The 24,854-nt window shown below is 53.9% G+C and overlaps 1 protein-coding gene across 2 annotated transcripts; it reads right to left on the bottom strand.

Annotated features, from left to right (window-relative positions):
* Nucleotides 1–539: 539 nt before the first annotated feature.
* Nucleotides 540–23,710, bottom strand: JPH2 (junctophilin 2). Of its 2 annotated transcripts, XM_065754551.1 has the most exons (6): nucleotides 23,145–23,710; nucleotides 16,462–17,245; nucleotides 7,158–7,276; nucleotides 3,055–3,812; nucleotides 2,156–2,253; nucleotides 540–1,180 (listed from the first exon to the last, which is right to left on the bottom strand). In XM_065754551.1, exons 1-5 carry the CDS (start codon nucleotides 23,521–23,523, stop codon nucleotides 2,173–2,175), a joined length of 2,121 nt encoding a protein of 706 aa, XP_065610623.1. In that variant the 5' UTR covers nucleotides 23,524–23,710; the 3' UTR covers nucleotides 540–1,180; nucleotides 2,156–2,172. The 2 variants fall into 2 exon arrangements, with proteins under 2 accessions (XP_065610623.1, XP_065610624.1); XM_065754552.1 differs by lacking the exons at nucleotides 540–1,180; nucleotides 2,156–2,253; nucleotides 3,055–3,812; nucleotides 7,158–7,276; nucleotides 16,462–17,245 and adding an exon at nucleotides 19,619–19,782.
* Between the last annotated feature and the right edge of the window lie 1,144 nt (nucleotides 23,711–24,854).

Here is a 24,854-nt window from a genome sequence, read left to right as displayed (position 1 = left end):
CTCTACCCTTGCTGGAAGGCTGGCTGCCGCGTCGTTTGGAGCCCAGTACCCAAACGCACTGAAGTCACTCGGGTCTCAGCACCTTTCTCCTTTCAGGAATAACCTCACCTCTCCCACGACAGCCACCCGGCATGCTCTGCTGGGAAAGGCTGTCCACTTCGTTTTGGTGAAAGAGCAGCACTGGAGCCCCCTCACAGCTCAGAGCTCCGAGGGGGAGGAACCTGTGGGCATACAGGGGTGTTGTTCAGTAAGTACCTCCTTTTAATTGTAAATCGCACCATTTTCATAGGGAAAAAAAAAAAAAGGGTAAAGGGGCAAATTCAGCACACTGATTTCCTTTCCCGTTACAGTGGGAAGTCACCCGCTGCAAGATGCTTTCACACAGAGCATTGCTGGTGGCAGGAGAGCGCTCGGACGGCGCCCTGACCTGAAAAGGGCACCGAGTGCACCCGCAGCACCCCTGGGCACACCAGCAGCCTCGCACCAGCCAGCCCCCCACACCCCGCCCGCAGCCCCAACAGCGGCTCGTCGGTCGGCGGGCACGGGCAGGACTCCGGTCACACTTCAGCAAGCCCAATGTCAACATGCCCCCCCTCTCAGTCCTCCACACGAGGAAAACGACTCCAGGCGACGGGGAAAGGAAAGACTTTTTGCTTGTCCCTTCGGATGACACCCGAGCATGGAGGGGGGATGTCACGCTGTCCAGCCCTCGCCGTGGCACGGCTCTCACCAGTCATTCTTGCACACTGTTGCATTTTTCAGGCCATGGATGATATCCTTTGGGAAATCTCCAACACCAAGTCAACCACGGGAATTACAAAGCACATCACAGCGCACGGATGAGACCTTCTCACTCATTTTCCTACAGCTAAAGGTAAATTCCTCATCCCTGGCACGACAGGGCAGTTGATGGCTTTGGTGAGAATAATTTAAGGCAACTGCTATTTTTACAAAGAAGAGAAGGAGGTTGAGTTGTAGAGATTCTGGCTTTTTCTTGGTAGATCGCAGAGGCCAGCCACAGCCTGGGAGCAGGGAGACTGAACGGAGGATCTTCACCTAGTTTTGCTTAAGTTTCATGTTTGCAGTGCAACCTTGGGATCTCAAGTCCTCCTCGTAGGTGTTTCCAGGAGACTGAGATTTAATCCCCACCAAGGTCTGTGGTCTCAGTGAGCAGCAACGCCTGTCCCAGACAGAGATGAATGGGAGAGTTACAGGGGAGGAAAACACACAAAGGACACATAACCACTGCAGGTCGCACAGCTTTCTCTGCAGGCTGAGCAGCAATTAATACATCAAGAAAAGCAGTGCTCAGCAGTTGCATCCCCCAGAAAGACAGCCTTGGAGCTTGGGAGGAGCATCTTCCATTATGTTACGTGTGACCCAAGGGCCAGCTTCAGCCCTGAAGGCTTGTTTTAGCAGCAGTTGAGCCCAAGGTGACAAAAATCTTGTGCAAACTCACAACACATTCCCATGTCGAGAAACCCCACAGCCACGAGAAACCTCACAAGATTTTACTGCCACAAAATTCAAACGAAAGCCCTCATCCTAACTCAGGTGGAAGACTTGAGCAAGCTGCAGTTTAACTTTACTCAGACACACAGCATAGCTCACGCTGGTCTTTAGTGATTCAGTTCTGCAACAACAGTGGTGGAACTAATACTGGTGCAAACAGATCTGAAAATGTCAGTTTCACATTTTCTTTGTGCTTCTGCCTCTTGTTAGGCCTGGTGCCAAGAAACATTGCAACACACAAGCTATCTAGCTATTGAAGAGCACACTGAAAGTGTTTCTTGCAGCACATTTGCATAAAACAAATTCCAGATTTAACATCACACATTCTCACACTGGAATTCTCATTCTTTGAGCCACATCCTTCCAATGGGGAAGGCAAAACTACAATGAGGGACTGCATTCAATGAAGACAGCTCAGTTTCGAGAAAATCAATAAATAGCCACTGAAATTACTCCACAAATCACTTTTGGAACAGACAAGAGATGACTGAGAATCTCAACACCTATTGAATAAATGCTCATATATTTCTATCACCAGAGCACTCATCAGTGACAAATTTGCACTGGCAGTAAGGTTGGTCAACTACATAATGCCCACAACAAGGCCTACAAACTGAGGACAAAATCCCACCGTCTTTCTTACCTTGTCTGAAGGGGACCTCATGTCAAAAAATGTACAAACAGGATGGCCAGACCAATGTTCAGTAAGATGACCATGCAGATCACAATTGTGTTAGGTCCCTGAAAGAAAAAACAGTGACAGAGTATTATAATACCATGGTTCCAAGTGAGGAGATGGACAGAGCTACCTTGATTCTGCTGTTCAAATATATGAAAATCACCCATCCTCGAGGAACGTGCACCTGGTCTGAATTTCAAGCTAGCTGAATATTGATCAATACCTATCTATCACTACTCTAGCCCTATTTCTCTCCAGTGAACGCCCTCATTAAAAGAGACCCTGACCACATGCACAGAAAACGCCAAGAAAGGTGTAAGGAAAAAAAATCATAAAATGTCTGTTTTCCCCAGATTTTGAAATTCCACACTTACTTCACTGGACCCACCAGGGAAGCCCTCGTGGCTGGGGACACGGGAAGGCCAGGAGAAAATGAACTCCTGTATCCCCACAGATCTCGAGGGGCCCTCTGGACTGACCAGTGTGGGAAAAGTTTCCAAAGGTATTTGTGAGGTCGCGGAGGTCCAGGGCTGACCCTCAGCATTTTGGTGTGCACGAAGCTTGGGCTCGGACAGCAGGCTTCCAAACGAAACACTGGTCCCAGATCATGCTTAAAGCCCACATCGTGCAAAAGCCGGCAGGTAACAATGGAGAATCTCCTCCAAAAGGCTGCGGGGGGGCAAAAAGATCCCCCAGATGTCTCACTGCAGCCCTGAGCCAGCACGCTCCTTTGGGGTGACAATCAAGGGGGTACACAAGGCTGAAGGAAAAGCAGTGCCCACACTGGTAAGGCACACTGCTGCCGCAAAGCTGTCCCAGCGGCTCCCACCTCATCCCCGACCGCCATCACCACCTCACATCACCTCGTCGCCCTCCTCCGCGTCCTGCCCCGCTGCCGGGGCCGGGCTCCGCTTGGCCCCCGCCCTGTGCTCCGCCCGGCTCTCAGTCTTTCTGTCGGCCGCGGGCTCGCTCCGGCTCGCCGCTCTGCGCTCGGGGCTGTGCCGCTGCCCGGGCTGCTTGTGCTCCTGGGGCCGCGGCTGCCGCCGCTCCTCCGCCTCGTGCCTCTCCTCGGGCTCCCGCGGCGGTACCGGGGTAGCCCCGCGCGGCCGAGGCTCTCCCTGGGGCTCCGGGGACGGCGGCCCGCGCTCGGAGAGCGGCTCCTCCTCATAGTCCGCGCCGGGGGAGACCGGGGAGGTCCTGACGGCGTAGCTGTGGTAGCCCTTGTAGTGCTCGACGTCGGGCTCGCGCGCCATGCGCTGCAGCGGCCCGATCTCCATCTGCTCGGCAGGACGCACCGCGCCCCGCGACGCCGGGCGGACTTCGCCGTCGGACGCGGAACCGCCGCCCGCCCCGGCGCTGCTGCCGGGCCGCGGGGCAGCGTCCTGCCGGGCCTTGGGCCGCTTGGCCTCCGGGGGGGTGGCGGCGGGGCTGGGGAGCGGGCTGCGGCGGCGGCGCGGGGCCGCGTCGTCCTCGTGCGGCTCGGGGCTCTCGGGGCTCTCGGGGGGCGTGGGGGGCGGCGGGGCGGCCTTGGGCTGAGGAGGCGTCGCTTCCTCCATGTTGACGGCGTGCTCCGCGTTCTCCATGATCTCCTGCAGCAGCCTCCGCTTCTGGTACTCGGGACCTGCGGGGAGACGGGAAAGGTGGGTGAGGGCCCGGCTCCGTGCTCCGCAGGGGAGCGAGGTACGCCTGCCTTGCTGTCGCCTCCCCCTTAGGGAGCCCAACTCACCCTGTGCTTTTTGCCTTTCAGGCCAGGACAAGCTCGAGAGAGAACGGCGTGAGGCCGCGTTTTGCGCTGCCCGCCCCAAAGCAGAGCCTGATTCCAGAAGGGGATTCCTGCATCCCTGTGTCACACTGCCCTGCAGGGAGGAGCAGGCCCAGGGGCTTCAGATGGGACACATGAAAAAGTGAAAATCTACACCCCAAATTTTTGCGGTTTGGAGTTGCACAGCAGGATTATCCCAGGCCTAAAGGGAACAAGCTCTCATCCAGGGTAGTTTTTCTTTTTTAGTGTTTTTGTTTTGTTTTGTTTTCCTGTCTGGAAAACTCTTCAGTGTGGCTTCTTTGGTGTCTAACGGAATGGAAACTAAAAGTTAAATAGGGGTGAGGTGCCCTGCCTCCTCAAGAAAGGCAGCTATCTCCAGATGATCCGTCTTTCATTGCACTCTATTGGAAAAACATGTTTGTTATGCACAGATTGGGGCTGGCAGTGAGGGCCAGCCTTCCTCTCTGCACCGACACAGGCACCAGCAAAATCAGCTGGCACCACCATCACACAAGGTGACTCAGGGCCTCGGGTTTCATTCTGGCCACGTCTCTCATGCTGACTTGTCAGCTCTTAGCAACGTTGCTGTCACTTCAGTTATTTGCTTATCATTAAATCTTGACTTCTTGTTAACCCTGGGCCAGGTCTACAGAGCAAATCGCTGAGGAAATCAAGCAGAGCCTGACACTGAAGACAGCCCATCACACTGCATTGCTGGCAGAGCAGAGTCTACCATGGAATGACCAGGGAAGTCTGAAAAACAGCAGCATGCAGTGCTCTGTAAATGGGATCTTGACAGGGGTCCTTGCATGTCCCTGCAAATGGGAACATGAGCATGCTCCTTTTAGTCATCGTGGGGTTGCAAATCAGCACGTCCAAAAGAACGCACCTGCTTTTGGAAATGGTGTTGGTCTCATTCTGCTGAATCCTAGTAATGCTGAGAAGTGCAGACATACAGGGCTTGGCACGTGCTCCTGAACAGCACAGACCCTGGAGCCACAGTGTCCCCAGCTGCTTCGTGGTTCCTCCCCTCCTCTCCTCCACCCCAAGGACTAACGCAGACTTGACCCTGCTCTGGAAATTGGAGATTGGTGCTTCATTCCCTCTAATAAATCAGGGGTGTGATTTGCACACTGCTAACTCCTGCCCACTCAGGGCAATGTCTCTGCTCCAAGGGGGTGGTGGGGAGGGAGGGCACTGATTTTAGCTGCTGTGCCCTGTCTACACACTCCTGTCAATCAGCAGGCGACCCATTCAGGGCCATTTATTTCTGGCTGCAAATGGATTATTTGGAAGCCTTTTCAACAGTTGTTCAGACTCCTCAAAATAGGCTGCTCTGGGCTCCTTGCTATCTCTTAGTGCTCTCTTCTCCTCCTAAGTAATTCACACCAAAACTCCCAGCTGTCTGGAAGGGACTGCACAGCCCAATTGTCCCTCATTTCCTTCACCTCCCAGCATATTTTAGCAAGAACTTTGGCTTTCATCCCTGCCCTCTAGGTTTTTAGGGCTGATGTCCTAAAGGAAACCCAGAGCTAAATACTTATTAAAGAGGTGAAGCTCACTGAGCAGGACTGTCCTGTCCCCAGCACAGGGATAGCAGATTAAAATGCAGCTGCCAAACACTGCCAGGCTCTGCTCCTGGCTGTGTGACCAGATGCCACAAGTCCTAGCAAAATACAAGGGTGGATTTCTGCCTTTTTGTTCTTGGAAGGTGCAGCCTTGCAAGAAGATACACTTCTCCATGTTATATTCTGATCACTTAGTGAAGGTAGGGATTAAAAAGAATTACAGAAGAAAAACACACAAGACCCGGGTAAAGCCACACACAAGTGCAGTGAGGGGATTCAGGTAGCAGGAGCAGATGATGGTGTGTCGAGCATTTTGCAGTGACCACTTCACTTGTCTCATTCAGTTGTTACAGGTGGAAGAAGCAATCCAGCTGGATGTCAAAAATCTTCCAACAGGAATTCCAGTTTCCTTTGCTTCTGCGCTATAAATACCCCAGTGTGCAAAGGGTGGATGTGGAGCTGTGAGTGGCAGCTGAGGGGCTTATGCCAGGATCAAGTGACGTTTAGCTATTGTTAAATGAAGTGTCACACGCTGGCTCATGCCTGTGCCCAACCACTGTGGTGGTTCCCAGCCCAAAGCCAGCACTGAGGCCCTGCAGTGCAGCAGGAGGAAGGGGCAGCTCTCCACTGTCCATCTCCCTGGCTTGTAGGTGCAGGACGAGGTGGACATACAGGGAATTTCAGCAAATCTGACAGTGTGTCTGTCTGTCCAAGCAGCAGGTGTGTGCTGCTCCTGCTGCCTGCCCCGGGCTGGGGTACTGCTGCAGTGTGGGTGCACTGTGATCAGATGGGCAAGTTTTGCTGAATAGAGACATTGTTTGGCTTCTATCCCCAGTTTTGATGCTGTGATGGACACTGACATTTGATTCCGGTAACAAAAACACATAGTATGAAAGACAGGGTGGGAAATGTAGGCAATTGGATCTCCGTTTTTTGCTCTGCTGTTACCTCCCTTCTCTGAAAATGAAAGCTTCCCAGGAAGAACATGGGCCTATCTAGCCTGGTTTAGGGAAAGGTAATGGCATTGACAGTGCTGCTTCTAACATTACACTTCCTATCCACTAATCCCCAGCACTTTCTCTTAGAGAAAGACCTCTCCAGTGTTTTCCTAGCCATATAATTAACAGTGATGCTAAGAAATATATAGGAAATTAGGGAAGTAATATTTTGCATTATCAACTTTCGTACAGGATATTACAGCTCCTAATTAGCTGAACATGATGGCACCGTTGGTGCAGTTTGTGGCCCCACAGGATATGGGTTATGAGTCAAAGCTGTTCCAAGAAAAAGCCACTGCGGCTTAAGGGATGTATCCACAGGAGTGCTGCACACAGCCCCCAGCTCTCTGCTGGCCCCAGCAGACACTGGGAGGGCTCCATAATGGGGAGAAACAGGCAGGGAGTTTGGAGAGCTGCAGATTTTTCCTCCAGGCTATGGTAACATCTTGCAACAGGTCAAACAGTGGTGTAAGGAGATCAGCAAATCACCCATGTGCAGAGGGCTCGCTGAACTTGTGCAAAAGTGGATCTGAGATAGATGGAAGGGCAGCTTGCTGAGTTCTAAAGTGGGAGAAGTGCTGGAACAGATTCCCCAGGGAAATGGCAAAATCCCTCTTAGAAGAAGCCTCCTGTCTTACCTGGCTGGTAGAAGTCTGGGGAGAGCTCCCTGGCCATCATCCTGGCTATGCCCGACTCGTTGTTAGCTGCCTGAGCTGCCTGCTCAGAGCCTTCAGCCTTGGCTTTGGCATGAGTTGTCCTGCAAAGGGAAGAGGGGACAACAGTGAGCTCCATCTGAGCTGACACTGGCCCATGTTTTCAACAAGGGACACAAAATGCTCATGGCTGAGGTGTGACCAGCAGATGGGGCAGGTATATTTGCAAACATGAGCACGTTCACTTGTTGCAGGGAAGCAGCAGATGGTTCAAAGTGGACTTGCCACCTTGCTGCAGTTCACAAAAATTCCCCCTCTGAGCAGTGCCTGAAGCACCTTTGCAGGCATCACAGGAGCACGGAGGGACAACAAGGTGACAGCTGGGCACCACTGCACTGTCACCGCCCTGAGTGAGCTGCTGCACCTCAGCATGCCTCTTGCCAGTACACCCAGCACATTTTACCCCTAGTTACACTCCTGGAGCTCTCCAGCAACAAACTTCGGCTTGTCCAAGGGACTCCTCTGCTTGCAGCAGTTCAGGGGCTGCTCTCACCAGGCACAAGTGCTTGGAAAAGCAGAGCCATTGCTTCCCTCACAGCCTGACTCCGTGAGTGCTCTCTGCTCCTTCCCAGCACACCTTCTGCAGGCTCCCTAGGGCTGTCTGAGCTATTCTGCTGGCCGGCTGTCGTATTCCTCACATGCCTCACACTCAGGGCCTTATGATCTTTATGCTAAAAGCAGGGTGAGCTTTGCAGCCCAGCTGCTCACAGTCTGGGAGGGAATTGACTTCAAACAGTGAGAGTGCAAAGCTCCGTATGCTCAGCTGCTCTGCTCCACCCATGGCTCATGGAGGCTTTCCCCATGCCCTAATGCTCCCCAGGGCTCCCTCTGCCTCCCTGCAGCAGAGTATACATTGGCTGCACCAGTGCAAAACCACTTATTTTTGGGCAGATACTTAGTTAGTAGCCCTTAAACATCAATTTATTATGAGTTTAATGAGGTCATAAAATGTCTATTGAGCTATTTAAATGATAGCCAGACTTTTCAGACTCAGATTGGAATTCGATTGGTCCTTTCCCATTAAACTCAGATCCAGCATGCAGACAAGACTAGCTTTACCCTGAAAACCTGTCAGCTGCAATGAAAAGGTGATAGAAATGTTGTTCTGAGTCCCTCAGAGAGTAGATTATATATACACGCATACATGCACACACGCACACACCATTTTGGGTAGCTGTAGGGAAAGAATTAAAGGCAGGGCATTAATCCCAACTGATACAGGCAGCAGTGTGACTTGACAGGGAGCCGAAAACGCTGCTCAGCACCCTGAGATAGAGCAGAGGACGCCGAGCTGCTGTGCCTGGGACCACGTCTCTCTGGGACGTCATCCCACTGCTGCAGACATGGCTCACCCCTGCCTGCACTCACACCTTATCTCCTGCTTTCTCTGCAGGCTGAGCTGCCTGAGATTGCTGTCATTCTTGGTCTTTTTATCCAAAATTCTTACCGCTCCTGAAACACCCAGAGAGGCAATGTGATGAGGGAGAAGATGGCATTTTTTAAGCCACTGCTCACAAGCAGGGGGTCTGAGGCAGCTCTGAACTGAGAAATCACCTCCTTTTTTGGTAGCATGTAATCAGTGTGATTAATTCCACTGAGGTCTGGCAGGGGCCAAGGGGATGGCTCTGTGCTCTCCTTGCCCAGGGATCAGAGGGGGCTCAGCTCATCCTAGGGAGCACAAGTCTGCATGATGCCAGCCCCACAAACAAGCTCACCAGACAGGGAGCCCAGCTCTTTGCCCCACAGGATGTGTTCCAGCCCCTGCCTTTGTCCTGCTGCTCTGAGTTGGGATTCACCGTGCAAGGATAAAACCTTTCCTTTTGAGCAGACAGAGGCTCTTTCTAGACACTTCTGAGTCCCTGAAGGGAAGGGGCCAGCACCTGGAAGTGGAGAGATCCTTTCCTAGGGGTAAATTCCAAAGAAATATCCTGGCAGTGGACTGAATGCAGGGTCTGCTCTCTCTTATAGTAGGGATGGAGCTGCACTTGTGCTGACGTGGAACCAAAGGGGTGCAGATGGATCCTGGTGTGCCTGGTGACAATGCATGGTGCTGGAGGTGACAGCACAGCTCTGGAGTACACTCTGCTCTGCTGCAACACTGTGACAATGCACAGCTTGCAGTCCAGGGCCTAGCCATAACAATGACATCAAGCTCTCATGGAGTATTTCTGAATGTATTATTTATCCACATAGCTGGCAGTGTTGGGGAGGGGAGCTCAATGCAGAATAAAACGTGGCCGCAGTGGCAGAGCAGGAGACAAATAGCAGGCGCCCAGGGAGAGCCCAGGGCACAACCAGCAACAGGATCCATAAGCCCATTTTCAAAGCAGTGCTGGCAAATGAGCTGTGAGCATTACATGTACCCAACCAGGGGCCAAGAACACAAAGAGGAGCCTTGAGAATCCAGTGCTGGTGCTCCCCACCCCAAGCAAGGCTGCACAGAGTGGGAACGAGCACTCCCTGCTCCCACCCAGAGCCATCTCAGGACCTGACTGCTGCAGGATGCTGAGAGCAGGGAGTTAAATGCTTCGCTTCTTCCCTGGCATGGCTCTAATGCTCTAATCGTTTTTGTATTAGTGTGTGGTCAGAGTTCTGCTCCCATCCTCCCTGGCCCTGTCCCAGCAGCACTGCCCAGTTCATTCCTGACTGCTGCTGAAATCCCCTGCGGACACACGAGCTGCAGCTGAGTGCTGTGCTAACAGGTGAGGCCCAGAGCTGTGCCAGCAGGGCCATGTCTTCAGACAGTTTATGTGGTTTTGCACATCCACATCGGCTCAGCCTGCAAATGGAACTGGAATTAGCAGAGAATGCTGCAGATACCAGGAGGGCTGGGGCTCCTGCAGGTGCGATGATGGCCTTGTGGCCAGGAACAGGAGAGGGCTGAACCCTCTGCCTCAGCTACTGCACATCCATGTACTCAGAGAAAGATAAACCCATCCTGCACTGTTCTTCCCTCTCCGGGGACCGCTTGTTCTATCAGTACAGCAAACTGCGCCCTGCTTGATTGAGGTCCTGCGGGGACAAGCGTGCAAATTGGGCTACATGCCATGCTGTCAGCACGGCCATATGGAGCACAGGGAACACAGACAAGTTCAGCACACTTCCACAGTCATGCTGGTGGCATTTTGTCCTTCTGAAGAACCTTCAGATAACAGTTTGTCTTGGCAGGGATGCTTGCAGCACTCAAGAGATACAGGGAAAGCCACAGAAGTGCTTTTGCTGATGGCAACGTGGTTCCTTCCATGCTTCTGTGTTCACATTGCAAAGGAAGAGGACAAACAGCACAAGACAGACACTTTCTGGCTTCTCCATTTTCCACAGCACCTTTGGCACTGAGGCCATCCTTTTCTTCCTGCTTACTCCCAGTCCATCTCCTTTGTGCCCTTGTCTCTGCCTCCATGCACACACAGATGCCTGCAAACCTGTGTTACCCACTACCCCACTTGCCCATATCCAGCCCATAGGATTGGAACCCCCTTTTTGTTTCATCTCTGTCCTGGTGTTGCCCATCTGTGTGCTCCACCCACGGGCATCCTGCCCAGCAGCCAGGCATACATTTTGCTTTCTTATTCCTCATCTTGTTCTATCATTTCTGTGCCCGTACCTACTCAGTTTAGACTCTGCCACTCCCAGACCTGAGACTGTGCTGGTTTATATCGTGGTCTCTGTGCCTGCAGGGTGTGATCTGTGCATAAAGCAGCACAAACTGCCTCCTATGGGAAACATTCACATCACTGTAAAGGAAACCTCCGAAGAGAAACCATGCTGGCCTGCAGAACAGCCCTGCCTCGCAGCCTCCTTCCTGGCAAACAGCTCATGAGATGCCCTGGGATTGTCACTGGCAGTACAAGCACTTATACCGAAGCAGTGTCACTGTAAACTTTGCTTTGTGAACTTTTTGAACCTCATTGCTTCCTGCATAAGGAGTACCAACAGCCCATTCTGTCAGGCGAGAAGCATCCTTCACTGTGCTGTGCTTCAGGAGCACCTGGCAGAGCTCGCCACAACCTAACGAGCTCAGCAAGCATTAGCCTTTATGATTACTTGTTAAATTCTTAAAATACCAAAATGTTATCCTCAACTCTAAATAGCTCAAAGCTGCTTGCATCCTTCACCAAGGGATACTTCCCCTCAGAACAGTTAAAGTGACATTAATCTCACAGCAGACAGACCTGCAGCTGTCTGGAAGATGACAACCTGCAGACCCTGGTCCTGCAGTGAGAGCATCTGCAGGGATGTCTGGGGGGGTAAAAAAGGGAGATTTAGAGCTGCTGACTGACTCTGCAGGTGTTTAGGGACATCCTGCCTGGGCAGAGCAGGGCATGGATATGTCCACATCACAGTGGGTTGGCCCAGTGAAACAGGAGGGATGCAGCACTCACTTGTCTCAGGAGATCTCAGCCTGACCCAAAAGCTCTGCCATATAGGTGGCATTGCAGCCCAAGTGGGTTTTACCTGAGTGCCAGTCCTGGATCGGGTCAGGAGGTAGGTATTCTCTCTGTGGCACTGTTGGGTTCTTCAGTGAGAAGTTTTAACAACATCTAGTTCAAATTTTCTTTCAGATTTTAGTAATCTGAATCCAGAGAGATGGGAAACACAGGCAGCATTTTGGCATTTCTTTTTCTCAGTCAGCAAAGGCTTAACAGGATTTTTATTTTTATTTTTGTAAGGAAATGAAAGCAGGCATGTATTGTATTTGGTCAGAAGCCCAATTATTCATTGAAGTCTAAGGCAGCAGCATTTTTCTACCAGTGCTTGGGTCTCTCAAGTTGATATTCACACATCTGAACCCAGACAAATGAAGAGGTGAGGCCGTGAGCTAGGATAGGTCCTGCACGCCTGCACCAGGGCTGCAGAGAACATCAGGGGACAGAGATATCTCAGCGGGTCCCAAAGGAGCAAAGCTACAAAAACTGGAACCCAGACAACCTAAGGGTTGTGGCTGGGCACCAGCATAAGCTAACCAAATGTGCCAGGAGGAGAGAGGGATTCTGTATCTCAGGCTCCATATTTGAATCAGACATTTTACTCCCATATTTTTTATTTTTTAATATCACTCTGTATCATATTCCACAGAAGTGATGATAACTCTTGTGCAAAGCCTGGCTGAAACCAACCATTCTCCGGCCCGGCTCCTGCCAGCCATCTCCAGCCTTTTGGAGGGGACTCAGATCCCTCCTGCTTGGATCAGTGCAGCACGAAGCTGCCATTTTCCAGACTGAAGTCTCACTTCATTTTTGCCTCCACATTTGCAAGCTGTTGAGATAAGGATTTCCCATTGGATCAGGCCTGGCAGCCCACGAATCCCGCTGGCCAGGCTGTATCCATCAGTGTCCAACCCTATTCTCACATGGGATCCCAGAAGGTCCCAAAGGCCCTAAAAAAACCCAGGAAAGCACTCTACCACCAACATCTGCTTTCTCCTTAGTGCTGCTGGAAGTGCACGCTCCCTGTTACCCTACTAGAGCATGAATGAGCCACAAAAAAATCCATGTGAGGAGGTGGAGAGCAAGACAAAGCCACACACCCTGCGCTGAAGTCAAAGCACGTCTCAGCCCGATAGCCAGGCCTGGCCAAAAATGTGTCTGTCGGTGCTCACGGCTGCAGCCAGCCCAGCTGGAGATGAGGCCGCTGCGGGGAGGGATGAAGGAAGGGCGAAGGTGCAGCAGTTCAGAACACTGCACTGCTCTCCTGGATGAGGAGCACAGCACCTCACATGCAACGTGCAGCCGGGCTGGGGCTGCTGCTGGCCATGGCTCCCAGCTGTCGCGCTCGGCAGCGCTGATAAAGCTCTGCTATGCGCTCCCTTATTTAGTCAGGACGCTGTGCTGACTGCAGCGATTCCCGGACGTCATTTGCACCTTCCGTGAGCCCACTGGGGCTGGGAAGGCTGGGAGCAGTGGGACGGCTGGGCAGGGTGGCTTCGGGAAGGGATACGGGGCCACGGGTGTGAGTTGAGGGCTTATATATTCAAGTGGCAGGATTGCCGGGCAGCTGTACATTCAAAAAATATTCAAAACGTGATAATTCCTAGTTATGTCCTCCAGCCACAGAACATCCAGCTGCTCAGACCTCGGGGACAGCATTTATAGATAGCAGGTGAAGCACACTGACATCCTTTGTCCCTTATACCTCAGCTTCCCATTGGTTCTATGACTTCCAACGGATGCATTTTAGTGCTGTTAGCAGGACACATACCTGTCAAACAAGCTAGAGCCTGGCCAGGTCCACGCTGTGCAGGACACATGGCAAAGTCCCTTTGCTGAATTTGGTCCAAGCCAGTGGGAAGCACAACAGCATGCAGAAGAGATCACAGCAGGGACTGCTACCCTGGGACAGACACTGATTTTGTTCCCTGAAAGCCCCAGCAAGAAGGAAATATGTTCTTCTGTGAGCTGTGCAGCTACTGAGTACACAGCTTCAGAAATCAAACTTCAGAATGCAGCCAGCCCTGCCCCTCCTCTTGCATTCTATCCTATCCTATCCCATTCCATTCCTGCCATCAAACCAAATGCCATTTCCATCCTCAGCCCCTTGCACAGGTGGAAAGCAGATGGATTTCCAACCAGAGGGTTGAGGAGGGACCCGGACAGGGTAGGACAGCACTGGATGGGCAGGAGCTGCCCAGAGCACCCAACCAGCAGGCACTGGAACCAGAGCTGCCCGCAGCCCTCCCGCTGCACTCGCCCACCAGCATGGCTCAGTGCCTGGCTCTGCTCAGCACAAGTGCTGCTGCCTGCGCATCCCAGCACAGCCACGTGCCTGAGATTCCTACAGCACAACCGGCAGAGGCAGCTCAGCACTCGGGCTTGTTTTCCTCTGGATTTCTGCATCTTAAAAAGCCTTTTATGGTGTAAAAGGGTGATTTCTGCTCTGAGCTCCCCAGCAGCTGGATTGCGTGTTAGTTCAGCTCCATCAGGGGCCTCCCCAAGTGCCAGAAGCAAATGGAACCCAAATACCACATGCAATGCCAGGAGCCATGGCACAGCCTGGCTGCTCAGCGCTGGCAATTAGTTCCTAGCAGTAATTGCATGCAGACATCGTGTCCTCCCCAAACAGGGATCCATGTGGCCTCAGAGGCATTTCTCATGTCAGGTACATGGTGCCTTGCAAGGAGTAATATAAACACTCAATCTGGGGAACTCCACCTCACAGTTATAGGCTTGGGAGACATTAAATAGCACAGCCCTTTATAAACCGCAATAATTTATTTTCACGACACACATGCGATTATTCTCTGCTGTGGATGTAGAAACTGAGGCAAAGTTCAAAGCCGAGAGAAAGTTGGTGACAGAGCTGGGATTCCTTCCTAGGACCCTTTCTAGGCAAAACTATTTATATTTACACTTGAGCCCAGGGCTGAGTGGAACAGGAGGGAGAAGGAGCTCAGCATGAGGCAGGTGTTTACAAGGCAGCAGAGCCAGAGCAGCACACACCAGGAACGAAGGCGGGTGGAAGGGGTGAGCTGCAGCCCACAGCCAAGAGACAGTGTTGGCTTTGAGGTGGGTTGAGGAGCACTGGGGCTGCTGGGGAAAGATGCCCTGCACAGCACTCTGCTGCCACGAGCCCTGCGGGGGGAGGGCGTCCCGCAGCAATGCAGTGCAGTGCAGTGCAACCTCTGATTTCCTCCAGCTCCGAGGTTTCCTTAATAGGAAATTATCTCCCAGCCGGGCGGGGAGGGATGCGGTCCCCTGCGAGGGCAGCGGCTGCGTTCCAGCCCCTGATGGAAAGTGCTGCACAGCCGCTTTTGATCCAACGTGTAAATAGTGTATAATAAAAAGGGGCTTATATAAACTGACTGACATCTCAGGGAGCGCCTTTTGCAGCTCCATCCTCCTCATTTCTGGGTGTGAGCACTGCGGCCACGTGCTGCTGCTGGGCACAGTGGGGCCAGTGTTGGCGCAGCCTTCCTGCCAGGACAAGGTCTGTGACGCTGCTGTCCCTGCGTGACTTCTGAAATCTGTACGGTTTCTCTCTGTTGGTTGTTCAGGCAACGGGGCTTGGAGAAAAAACAATTGTATTCCCTACAAATTTCAGAGCCAGGAACATAGAGGCGTCTCCAGGCTGTGAGGGTGGGCAGAGTCAGGGCTTGGAAATAAGGAGCCCTGCCCAGGGCAGTTATTTCCTATGTCTGCATGGTAATTAAGCAACTTTGATAACTATTAAACCCTCAAAAGGCACTAGGCAGAACAGCACTGCAGCCACCATTACCTCCCAGCAGCCCAAGCACAACGCAAATGCCACAGTGTGGTCCCAGAACCATGGTGGCAGAGAAGGAGGGGGTCACCACCCATGTCCTGCTGAGCCCTGTGGAGTCCTTGTCTCTGGGCAATGACAGCCCCAACCAAAGAGAGACAGTTCTACCACTCAGACACACACAGGGATGGGGCACACGAGCAGGACTTTCCCTTGCCACCCCCAGAGCTGTTCTGTCTCATCCTGGCATGGACACAAGGAGACATCAGCACTTTCCTCTGCAGCTAGTTGCTAACACAGCTAATTCTGAGCACTGCCCACCTGTCTGGTCCCAGAGTACCTCTGCTGGTGCAATGGGAACCGAGGGGACGTGAGGTGGCCACGTGCCTTTGCACACACCGTGCATGCTGCTCCTGCCCGTCAGACCTGCCATGGCTCCACAGCCAGAGACCAATAGGCTGAAATGCACTGCCAACATGCAGTGGAAACTGCCCACTCCACCACACCGTGGGCTCCAGGGCAGAGCCATGCTTTGCTGCAGTGTTCCTTTAGGACACTTGCTGCTTATGAGCCTCTTGGAGTTACCATCAGCATCCCCACGAACATCACCACGGCCACTCCAGTGTGATCCCATCTCACTGGATTCACACCATCCCACCACAAACCCCCATCATGACCCCACTGATCATCAGCCGAGGGGAACGGGGGACCGGACTGGGTGGGGTGAGAAGAAGGAAAGAGTTTGGTTGGAGCCTGGTTTCACTGTGTGGGTGTTTGCCACAAAGACTCTTCAGAGGCCAAAAAAGTATGAGTCAGGCTAAAAAAGGAGATGGAGACAGCAGAAAGCTGGAAGCTATTCCCCATTCCATGGCAGGTCCTGAACACCACCCCTCCCCAGGATGCCATAAGGGCAGTAAAAAGAATTAAATAGAAATTGCAGAGATCCACGTTTGACCCTGGTTGCTGTGGTCCAGAGGGACACGTGGGACAGAAACCACCACCCTGAGGACCCCATTGGACCCCACACACCCACCTGGACGCCGCGATCTCCGACTTCTGCCGGGCGATGGCTGCTGCCCTCTGGGCCCCCTCCACACTCCGGTCCACCTTCTGCCGGATCTTGGCGCTCTTGAGGGGTATGACACGCTTCTTCATGCCCTTGACGAGCATGTTGTGGCGGTACTTGCCCTCCTCCTTCTTGCCGTCGGGCAGCGTGGTGCAGCCGTAGCCGTGCCGCAGGTTGTCCAGCCACTCTCCCTCGTACTTGAGCCCGCTGGAGCGCTCGCTGACCCCGTAGCCCGAGCGCTTGTCGTTCTTCCACTCACCCATGTAGGTCTCGGTGGTGGTGGCATCGATGTCGGACTCGAAGGGGGGGTACTCCTCACCCTCCGCTCCCTCACCCAGGCTGGCGGTGGACGTGGCATCGCTGGCGGCCGAGCTGATCCCGCTCTCGCTCTTGAGGAAGCTGACCCGGCTCTTCTGGCTGGCCAGCGACGACTTGGACTCGGACTTCTTCAGCTTCCCCAGCAAAGAGCCCCTGCGGAACAGCCCCCCCTTCTTGGCCTTGGCGGCCTCGGCATCGGCGTAGAGGCTGAGGGCGAACCCGCCGCGGGTGATGGTGGGCGAGGCGGGCAGGCTCTCGGGGTGTGCGGCGGGGGAGTCCTGCTGCAGCAGCGTGCCATTGCTGTGCTCACTGCGCAGGGAGGACAGGGAGGTGCGCAGCGGGGAGCGCACCACCGAAGCCATGCCGTAGGGCACGCTCTGCCGCACGCCGTAGCCGTGCCGCATGCCGTTGGTGAACTGGCCCTGGTAGGTTCCTGCGGGAGAGAAGAGGCAGGCGGTGAAGCAGCCGCGGGAGGGCAAGGCAGTGTGGTTCGGTGCCTGCCGTGGGGCAGGGGTGCTCGCTCTGCCCTTCCTGAGCTCAACATCCAGCAGCATCCACGGGCCTGCAAAAGCAGCTGGGAGTGAGCAGGGATAGAGGACACGAGGTGGTCCTGGCAGGGGACAGACCTCCCTTGGCATCTGCTCTGCCCCAGGCTCACACAAACAGCAAAGCAGGGAGTAGAGGAGCAGCTCTGTGAGGGGCTCCTTCAGCGCTGCTCCCTCCTCTGGATCCAGCTCAGGAGAGCACATGTGGTGTGTCATACAGTGAGGGTCATAGGAGACAATGATTGCCGTGGCTGGGGCTGCACCCGAGGTCTGGGACTCTGCTGAGACACAGCAGGACCTGGACGCCTCAGGGGAATGGGAAAAGTACACTTTCCTCCGCCAGCCTGGTCCTTTCCCTCTCTGCACCTTTGCAAGTTCCAGAATGGTAAACTGGAGACAGCAGCTCTGATTTTCTCACTGTGATTCCAAGAAACTTAGCAGAACGGCTCTTGGGAGAAGCAGGAGCATCAGCACCAACACAGCCACCCTGCCAAGCACCCTGCACCGCTCAGAATGGGACAGTGTGAAGCTCCTCAGCCCCGAGTCCTCCCAGCCCCTGCTGCTCCCCTTGCTCTGTAGATACAGTTGCCTCAGAAACCGGCAAAACCACCCAAAACAAAAGCAGCATTCAGCTCTGCTCTCATCCATCAGCCAGCATCTGGAAGGGGCCATCTGGCCCCAAAACGCTGTGGGTGTAGGGCTCTGGGGAGGGCACAAACACCCTTGGAAAAGGCCCCCTTTGCTCTTCGCCCTCCCAGGCCTGGCTCCATGCATGGGCAGGGGACATGTTCACTATTTGTGTCCAAAAACGTCTGCTTTTCATTAAGCAGAGACAGAGAGCTGCCAGGAGGCGCCAGCATTTGGGGAGCGAGCCCTTTCTGCCAGCTCAGAAGGAGGGGTGACCTGGCTTGCAGGCATTCATTCCCACATTCAGACGCTGTTACTGAGACCAGGGATGACCCTGGTCCCCAGGGAGCAAATGCAGCTCCTTCTTTGGTGATGGTGGGAGTGCATATTTTACGCACTCCCAGGCCACTTCTGCAGCATAATCTCCACTCCCAAGCTTCAGGTTTCGTTGAAATCCTCTCTGGACCCGCCTGTGGGGTGTTAACTTACAGCATCAGGGGCCAGGAAACGCAAGCAGTGCCCAGCCAGGCAGCAGCTGCTGCCCCCAACCACCGCCCGCACTCCCTGCCTGGGGCACACAGGATTTCAGGCTCCTGCAGCACTGCATCTCCCCCCATGTGCCAAAGTGAGGACTCATGCACTGCAGAGCACCTGCACCAGCCATGGGAGCAAGGTGCCTTTGCCAAGAGAAGCTGTGGTTGCTCCATCCCAAGAGGTGCAGGTTCTCAAGGCCACATTGGATGGAGCCACGGGCAACCTGATCTGTTGGGTGACAACCAGCCCACAGCAGGGGTTCGGAACTAGATGGACTCCAAGGTCCCTTCCAACACCAATTTTTGCTGTGTAAAACAGTAATGAATCTTCCTAACAAGAAGCTGCAGGGTGCTGCCCTGCTCCCGGCCCCACAAGGAGCCCCTGAAGCCAGCATCCCATCCCTGCCTGCACGGCCGAGAGCGGGGCTGACACTCGATAGGGCTGACACTGGAGACCTCCTTGGAGGACAGGCCAACCTTGCACATAGCGGGCTGCATCTGATATTGCCACTGAATTAACCACCTGGAAGAGGAATTCTGGAAAAGTCTCACGGGCTTAGAGGGGCTCAAGCCCTCCAGCAAGTCCCTGCTCCATCCTTTCTCCCGAGCAGCACCTCCTGGCTGAGCGTGAGGCTCAAGCAGAGAGATCACTGGTGTGTCCATGTCACATCACGATTTATGGTGCCTGACTGAGGCTTTGTGCCCGGGCACAGCCATCAGCCTAGAGCACAGCCAGGAGCACCAGGAGCAGCTCAGTGAGCTGGGACGGGTCACAGCCTGCTCACATGGGTACCATGGCCAACAGGGACGTGGCTGGGATGGGCACGGGGAGATACTGACACCACCACCCCTCCCTGTGCCCTACCAATGACATCTGGGCACAGGCTCACAGCCAATGGAGCTACAGCAACACAACGTCAGCAGCACAGTGGAAAAGCACTGCATTGGAGAGTTCATATCCACGAGTTCCCACTCCATGGTTACCACCAAGACACAAGCAGCCTAGGCCAACTGACTTCACATTTTCCTGACTCAGTTTTCCTCTGTGGGAAGAAACATCCTCTTTTCCCACCTTTTCAGCAGCACAGACATAGGGCTACCAGAGCACAGGAAAATCACCACCAGGATTTCTTTATAGTGTAGAGCATCCTGAGGGTAAACTGCTTTGAAATCACATAGTGGCAATCAAAGCAGTGTGGCCACAGCATGCCCTGGAACAGGGGAACACACAGGCACCACCATGCTGCTCACAAGGGGTTGAGGTTCTGTGAAATGAAATGAAAAAGCAGTGAATAGGAATAGAAACTATTTAGGGTATAAATGGAGCAGAGCTGAAACTATCTTCTTGCAGAGACCTGCCCGATCCATCCGTGTGCATTGGCTCTGGAGAGTGGGGGTGGCTGCCAGGGGATGCCCATGCGGTGGGGACACGATTCCTGTGCACATGTGAAAGAAAGCAGAACGGAGACAGCACTCCAATAACACTTTGTTGCCTGCGTTTTTTCTTGTTCAGTGATAAAATACACTGCTTCCTCTGCAACACCCAGGTACAAGGTGCAGCTGGAGCAAAGCAGAGAGCAGCCCTGCCTGCATCCATAGGGTGGGAAGGATTGAGCTGTGGCACTGGAGAGGACTTTACCTCGAAGCACACCCATGCCCTGTGGACGCATGGAACACATGGCAGCAGGACGGGATGGTCCAGCTGAAAGCTTCAGCTTCTGCTGTCATCAGCACTGCATCTCGCCTGCCCAGCCCACCCTGAGTCACTGAGATAACCAGCAGTGAATGTAAGTAACACACACAGGCAGGTAAGTAATGCAGACAGCTCCAATGGTATCGCTGCCTTCCAATCATCTGCTGTTACCCAGATACGGTGATGACAGACGTGTCAGAACGTGGCACAGAAGGCCAGGCACATCACAGGGCCACGTGCAAGACAGAGCAGCGAAAACTGAGTGCTTCCCTTGGGTGCCAACATCAGCAGGGGAAGGACTCTGACGGTGCCACCTCATGGTTTCATGTTGGAAAGGAAAGGGAAAAAGAGAAAGAGACACAACATTAACTCACGGGTGACATTCAGCTCTGTAGCAAAGTATTCAGGTGAATACTGAAAGCTGAATTATTTTGCAACAGAGGCAGTCTACAGGAGTCAGAGTGCAGGACCTGGAAACAGGGATTGGAGTCTCTGCTCTGTTTCTGATGCCCCATGACCTTTGATGAGCTACTTTATCAGCCCTCCACGAGGAGGGAATACGACACGGTGTGTCTGCAGACCTGCAGCAGCAAGGTGCCGCTGCCATGGGGCATATGGACTCTATGCATATAGACACACACTGAAACAGTTATTTGTATAGCAAAGCACAGCTTTGAGCAGAACTCCCCTGCAGAAGCAGTAATGTTCTGCATCAGCAGCGACACTTCTTCCTGCAGTAAGTTTGGATGGACTTGAGTGGTCAGAGCCACAAGAGCATATCCAAAATGAGAGCTTCCTGACAGAGCAGACAAAGCAGAAAAGCAGACTTTGAGGCAGAAGTCAAACAGTCAAGTGTTGGCTCATAACTTGTGTTACAAAAACCATTCAACCATGGAGTTGTTAAGGTTGGAAAGACAACTGAGACTCAGTTGGACCACTAAGTCCAGCCATCAACCCATCAGAATGACATGTTACTTCACATTCTGCTATGCACAGCCCAGCTCACTGCCTGCCTATCTATCTTACCCTGCAAAGGGCTCCAAGCTCTTTCTGCTAACAGAAGGCACTCACATGCATTGATCTGGGACGCTCAAGGAAACATCCCACAGAGATCCTCTGTCTGACCATGCACACCAGGAGCTCTGAACCTCTTGGCTGTCTTCAATCAGAATTACAGGAGTGCTCTGTAAGTCACCAGCCTCCCACAGGTGTTTGGTAGAGGAGAGAAGAGGGCAGCCCTGCCAGCTCCCAGCTTGGTTACACTGGGAACTCATTTCTTAACAGACATCAAAAATCAATATGGGATTTCCAACAGCTTTGGCCTTGCTGCAGCCACGAGGTGCAGATCACAGACAAGCCTGTAAGTGTGTTTTAAAGCGTAAAGTTTGAAATTTTATAAACACATATTTGAGGTTTATACTAAGTGTAACATAAGACACCAGCATCAGCTGCACCTCCCTGCAGCCCGCACGCAGCTGTGTGTTCGCAGGGCTCTGTCCTGCAGCAGCACTCAGGGATCACAAAGCTCAGCTCCAGGGCCAGCAGCTTTCAGATACTGGCCACAGTCATCTCAGCTCAGCTACGAGCAGGTCCCATCAGCAGCATGGCCACAGCTGTGTCATGCAGATAGCAGCTGTGTGTGTGGGTGAGGAGACCACACAGGAGCAGCTCCTGCAGGTCATGGAGTCATAGAACAGCCAAGGCTGGACACGACTCTGACTCCCTGTCACATCCACCCAGCTCTGTGCAACAGACATGATGCTGGCCAGCACCAAGAGGTTGGCTTTGCCTGCAGCCTTGTGTTCACCTTTCTTCTGCCCCAAGCTTTCAGAACAAGATCTAATTCAAGCTGCTACAGTAAGCTTGAAGTCCATTCAAACTCCTCTGGCACCTCCTTACATTGCCCAGTGACATGAACTCGAAACGCAGCAGCACTGCACCCCTGGGGAAGGATGTGTTCAGTGAGCAGTGAGGAATCTGTGATACTTCGAGATCTTCAAGCAGTTGCCAAGCCAAGGCCTTCCATGCTGCTTACAGATATCTGATCACTGTACTACACCACAGTGATCTGTGCTAACTACATCCCATATTAATCTGCACTGCCGGGGCTATGCCCTCCATTGGTCCCTTTTCCTAAGGGCAATAAATCTGATGCCCTTCATTCTGAAGATCTGCACCATTGCTGTTAATTTTCTTTATAAAGTAGCTCCATCGCATGCCCTGGATAAATATAGATGTAATTCTGATCCATATTTTGCAGCGTATTTCTTCCAAATCACCCTCTCTATTTAGCGATCCTAAATATGGCAGCGTGGAACACTATAGTACTGAAGAGCTACAGAATTACTTGCACAGAGATTCTTGTGATGTTTCTAACCCCAAAATTGCTACTAAAGCAAAATCACAATTAGACTGAGCCCATACAGAGCACAGCACACATCCGCACCGTGGAGGATGGTTAGAAGGAACCAAAAGGGTTTGTTATAGGGAAAGATGTGTGGCTGCATATTTTAAATGGCTCTGATAACTCCACCACCACATTTCAGCAAAGCAGTTGTCTGGGCACCCAGCTGGAGGTGTGCGACCAGCACTTCATACGCAGGCAAAGCACACTACGATGCTGCAGGTGGCTCCTGTCCAACACACAAACATTCCCAGCTCGATGCCCAATGAGGAGGGGATGGGTTGGCTGCAGGCGTGAACCTGTGGAGCTGGTGCTGGGGTTCAGTTGTGAATGGGAACCAGAAGTCACTGGGAAGAGGAGCCCAAGGCCACGCAACGCAAACTCTGCTGCCAGGAGCTGCTGCTGGGACATCAGGGGGCAGCCCCAAACCAGGGGCAGCTGGCAGCACGATGCCCAGCCCTCACCCACGGGGGTGGGAGGAGCTCACCCCGTGGCCATCACCACCCGCTCGCCCCACACAGCCCCCTCACCTCCATCTGCATACGTCTCGGTGCCGTAGCCGTCCTGCAGGCCGTTGTTCCAGGTACCCTCGTACTTGGCTCCGCTGTTCATGCTTTGCCGCGCGCCGTACCGTCCCTTAAAGCCATGGGTCCACTCGCCCCTGTACACCCACCGCCCTTTGGTCTCGATCCCCAGGCCGTGCCTCTTGCCCTGGGACCAGTAGCCCTCGTAGGTGTTGCCGCTGGGCCACGTGTAGATGCCCACCACCTCAAAGCCGTAGTTCCAGGAGCCTGAGTACTCGCCCTGCCCCTTGGGGCCAGTGCAGATGCCATGCCCGTGGGCTTTGCCCCCTTCCCATCCACCGCAGTAGGCGCCTCCATCATCGAAATCAAACCTGCCCCCGCTCATGGTCCCCCCGATCCCGGGCTGCCCCCCTCAGCCGGGCAGCAGCAGAAGGTGGGGGCATGGCTGCCCCATGGCAGAAGGCTCTGGGTGCTCCTCAACTGCCTGAGGGGACTGGAATGGGAGGAAGGAGAAACTGGAAGGAGGGGAGAGGAGAGGAAAGGGGAGGGCAGGGGGTGGTGAGGGCCCCCGGGAGCTGAGCCTGGCCGGAGGGAGGGGAGGGATGGGGCGGGGGGGGGGAACGGGACAGGGTCCCGAGGCAGCTCCCGCCCCACTGCCCTCCTCCCGGCCCGCAGAGAGGTCAGCGCTGTCCTAACAAGGCCATCGGATCCCAGGAGCTGCTCCCAAAAATAACCCCGTGGCCCAGCCCCTGCTTCGGGGCCCTTTTATGAAGGAGGAGGGAGAGTCAGCCCCCCCCCCCCCCCCCCCCCCGGCTCCGGCCTTCCCACCTCCGGGCAGGCGGCCAGCGGAGGAGAGGCTGGGAAAGTAAATGCCTGCCGAAAATAGCGGCTGGGAAGGGGCGCCTGGCTCCCCACGTCATCCCACAGAGATGGCAGAGGAAGGACGAGGAACGAAAGCCCCGGGCACCAGGCTCACCCAAACCCTCCCAGCACACCTGCCCTACCTGACAGACCCGGTCCCAGGGAGACCACGAGCAGACGGCATTCCCCTTTCGCCCCGTGAGGCCCCAGGCAGCTCCGGGAGCACAGGGTGGGAGCAGGCTGTGCTCTCAGGAGCTGCTCCCGCCTCTGGGCAAAGCTGTCCCAGCCTTCAGCAAGCTGCACGCTCACACCACGCAGCTTCACACCTCGGACAGCCTCCCAGGCTGCGCTTCTCAAAAGATGCATTAGAAAGCAGACTTTCTTGCACTTACATGTATACAACCAGCGTGTAAGCTACAAAATATCTGCCCATGTTTTCGTTTGGTGGCTCCTGGGTAGCCCAAAACAACTCGTAGTAACAGCACCGACAGCATTAAGGCAGCAGTCACAGCTGCCTGTGGTCTTCGTGGTGTTCTGGGATTTGCCATGCCCTAAGAAGATGCCAAGTGCAGGAGTGCGTCGTTATTTACTTAGCCACTCCTCCTAACTGCACAGCACACTCGTGAACTCACAGAGCGCTGTGTAACTCCTATAACTACACGCTTACAGCCCACGCCGTCAGTCAGCCACACAACGCTGGGACCGCAGGCAGCGCCGGGTCCTGCCTCGTGTCTCCGCTTCGGCAGCTCAGGGACAGCTGAGCTGCACCCGGCCCGGGCAGGGATGGGGGGACCTCTAGCGGCACAGCAGCGCCAGTCCAACGCCATTCTCTGCCTCTCCTGGATTATAATCCAC

This window comes from Cyrtonyx montezumae, unplaced genomic scaffold (genome assembly GCF_038088225.1).
Source record: "Cyrtonyx montezumae isolate F1298 unplaced genomic scaffold, pur_monq_1.0 scaffold_9, whole genome shotgun sequence".
NCBI classification, from domain to species: Eukaryota; Metazoa; Chordata; class Aves; order Galliformes; family Odontophoridae; genus Cyrtonyx; species Cyrtonyx montezumae.
Note: the sequence above shows the minus strand (reverse complement) of the source record. Positions and strands in the feature narration are given on the sequence as shown.

What these genes read in the sequence shown, in the direction of transcription:
- JPH2 (XM_065754551.1), bottom strand. Translation starts at nt 23,523, where the DNA reads ATGAGCGGGGGCAGGTTTGATTTCGATGATGGAGGCGCCTACTGCGGT. An exon ending in CGAGACGTATGCAGATGGAG is followed by an intron (nt 17,246 to 23,144) that starts GTGAGGGGGCTG and finishes TCTCTCCCGCAG; the next exon opens with GAACCTACCAGGGCCAGTTC. An exon ending in ACGCGGAGGAGGGCGACGAG is followed by an intron (nt 2,254 to 3,054) that starts GTGATGTGAGGT and finishes TTTTTCTTTCAG; the next exon opens with GGACCTAACACAATTGTGAT.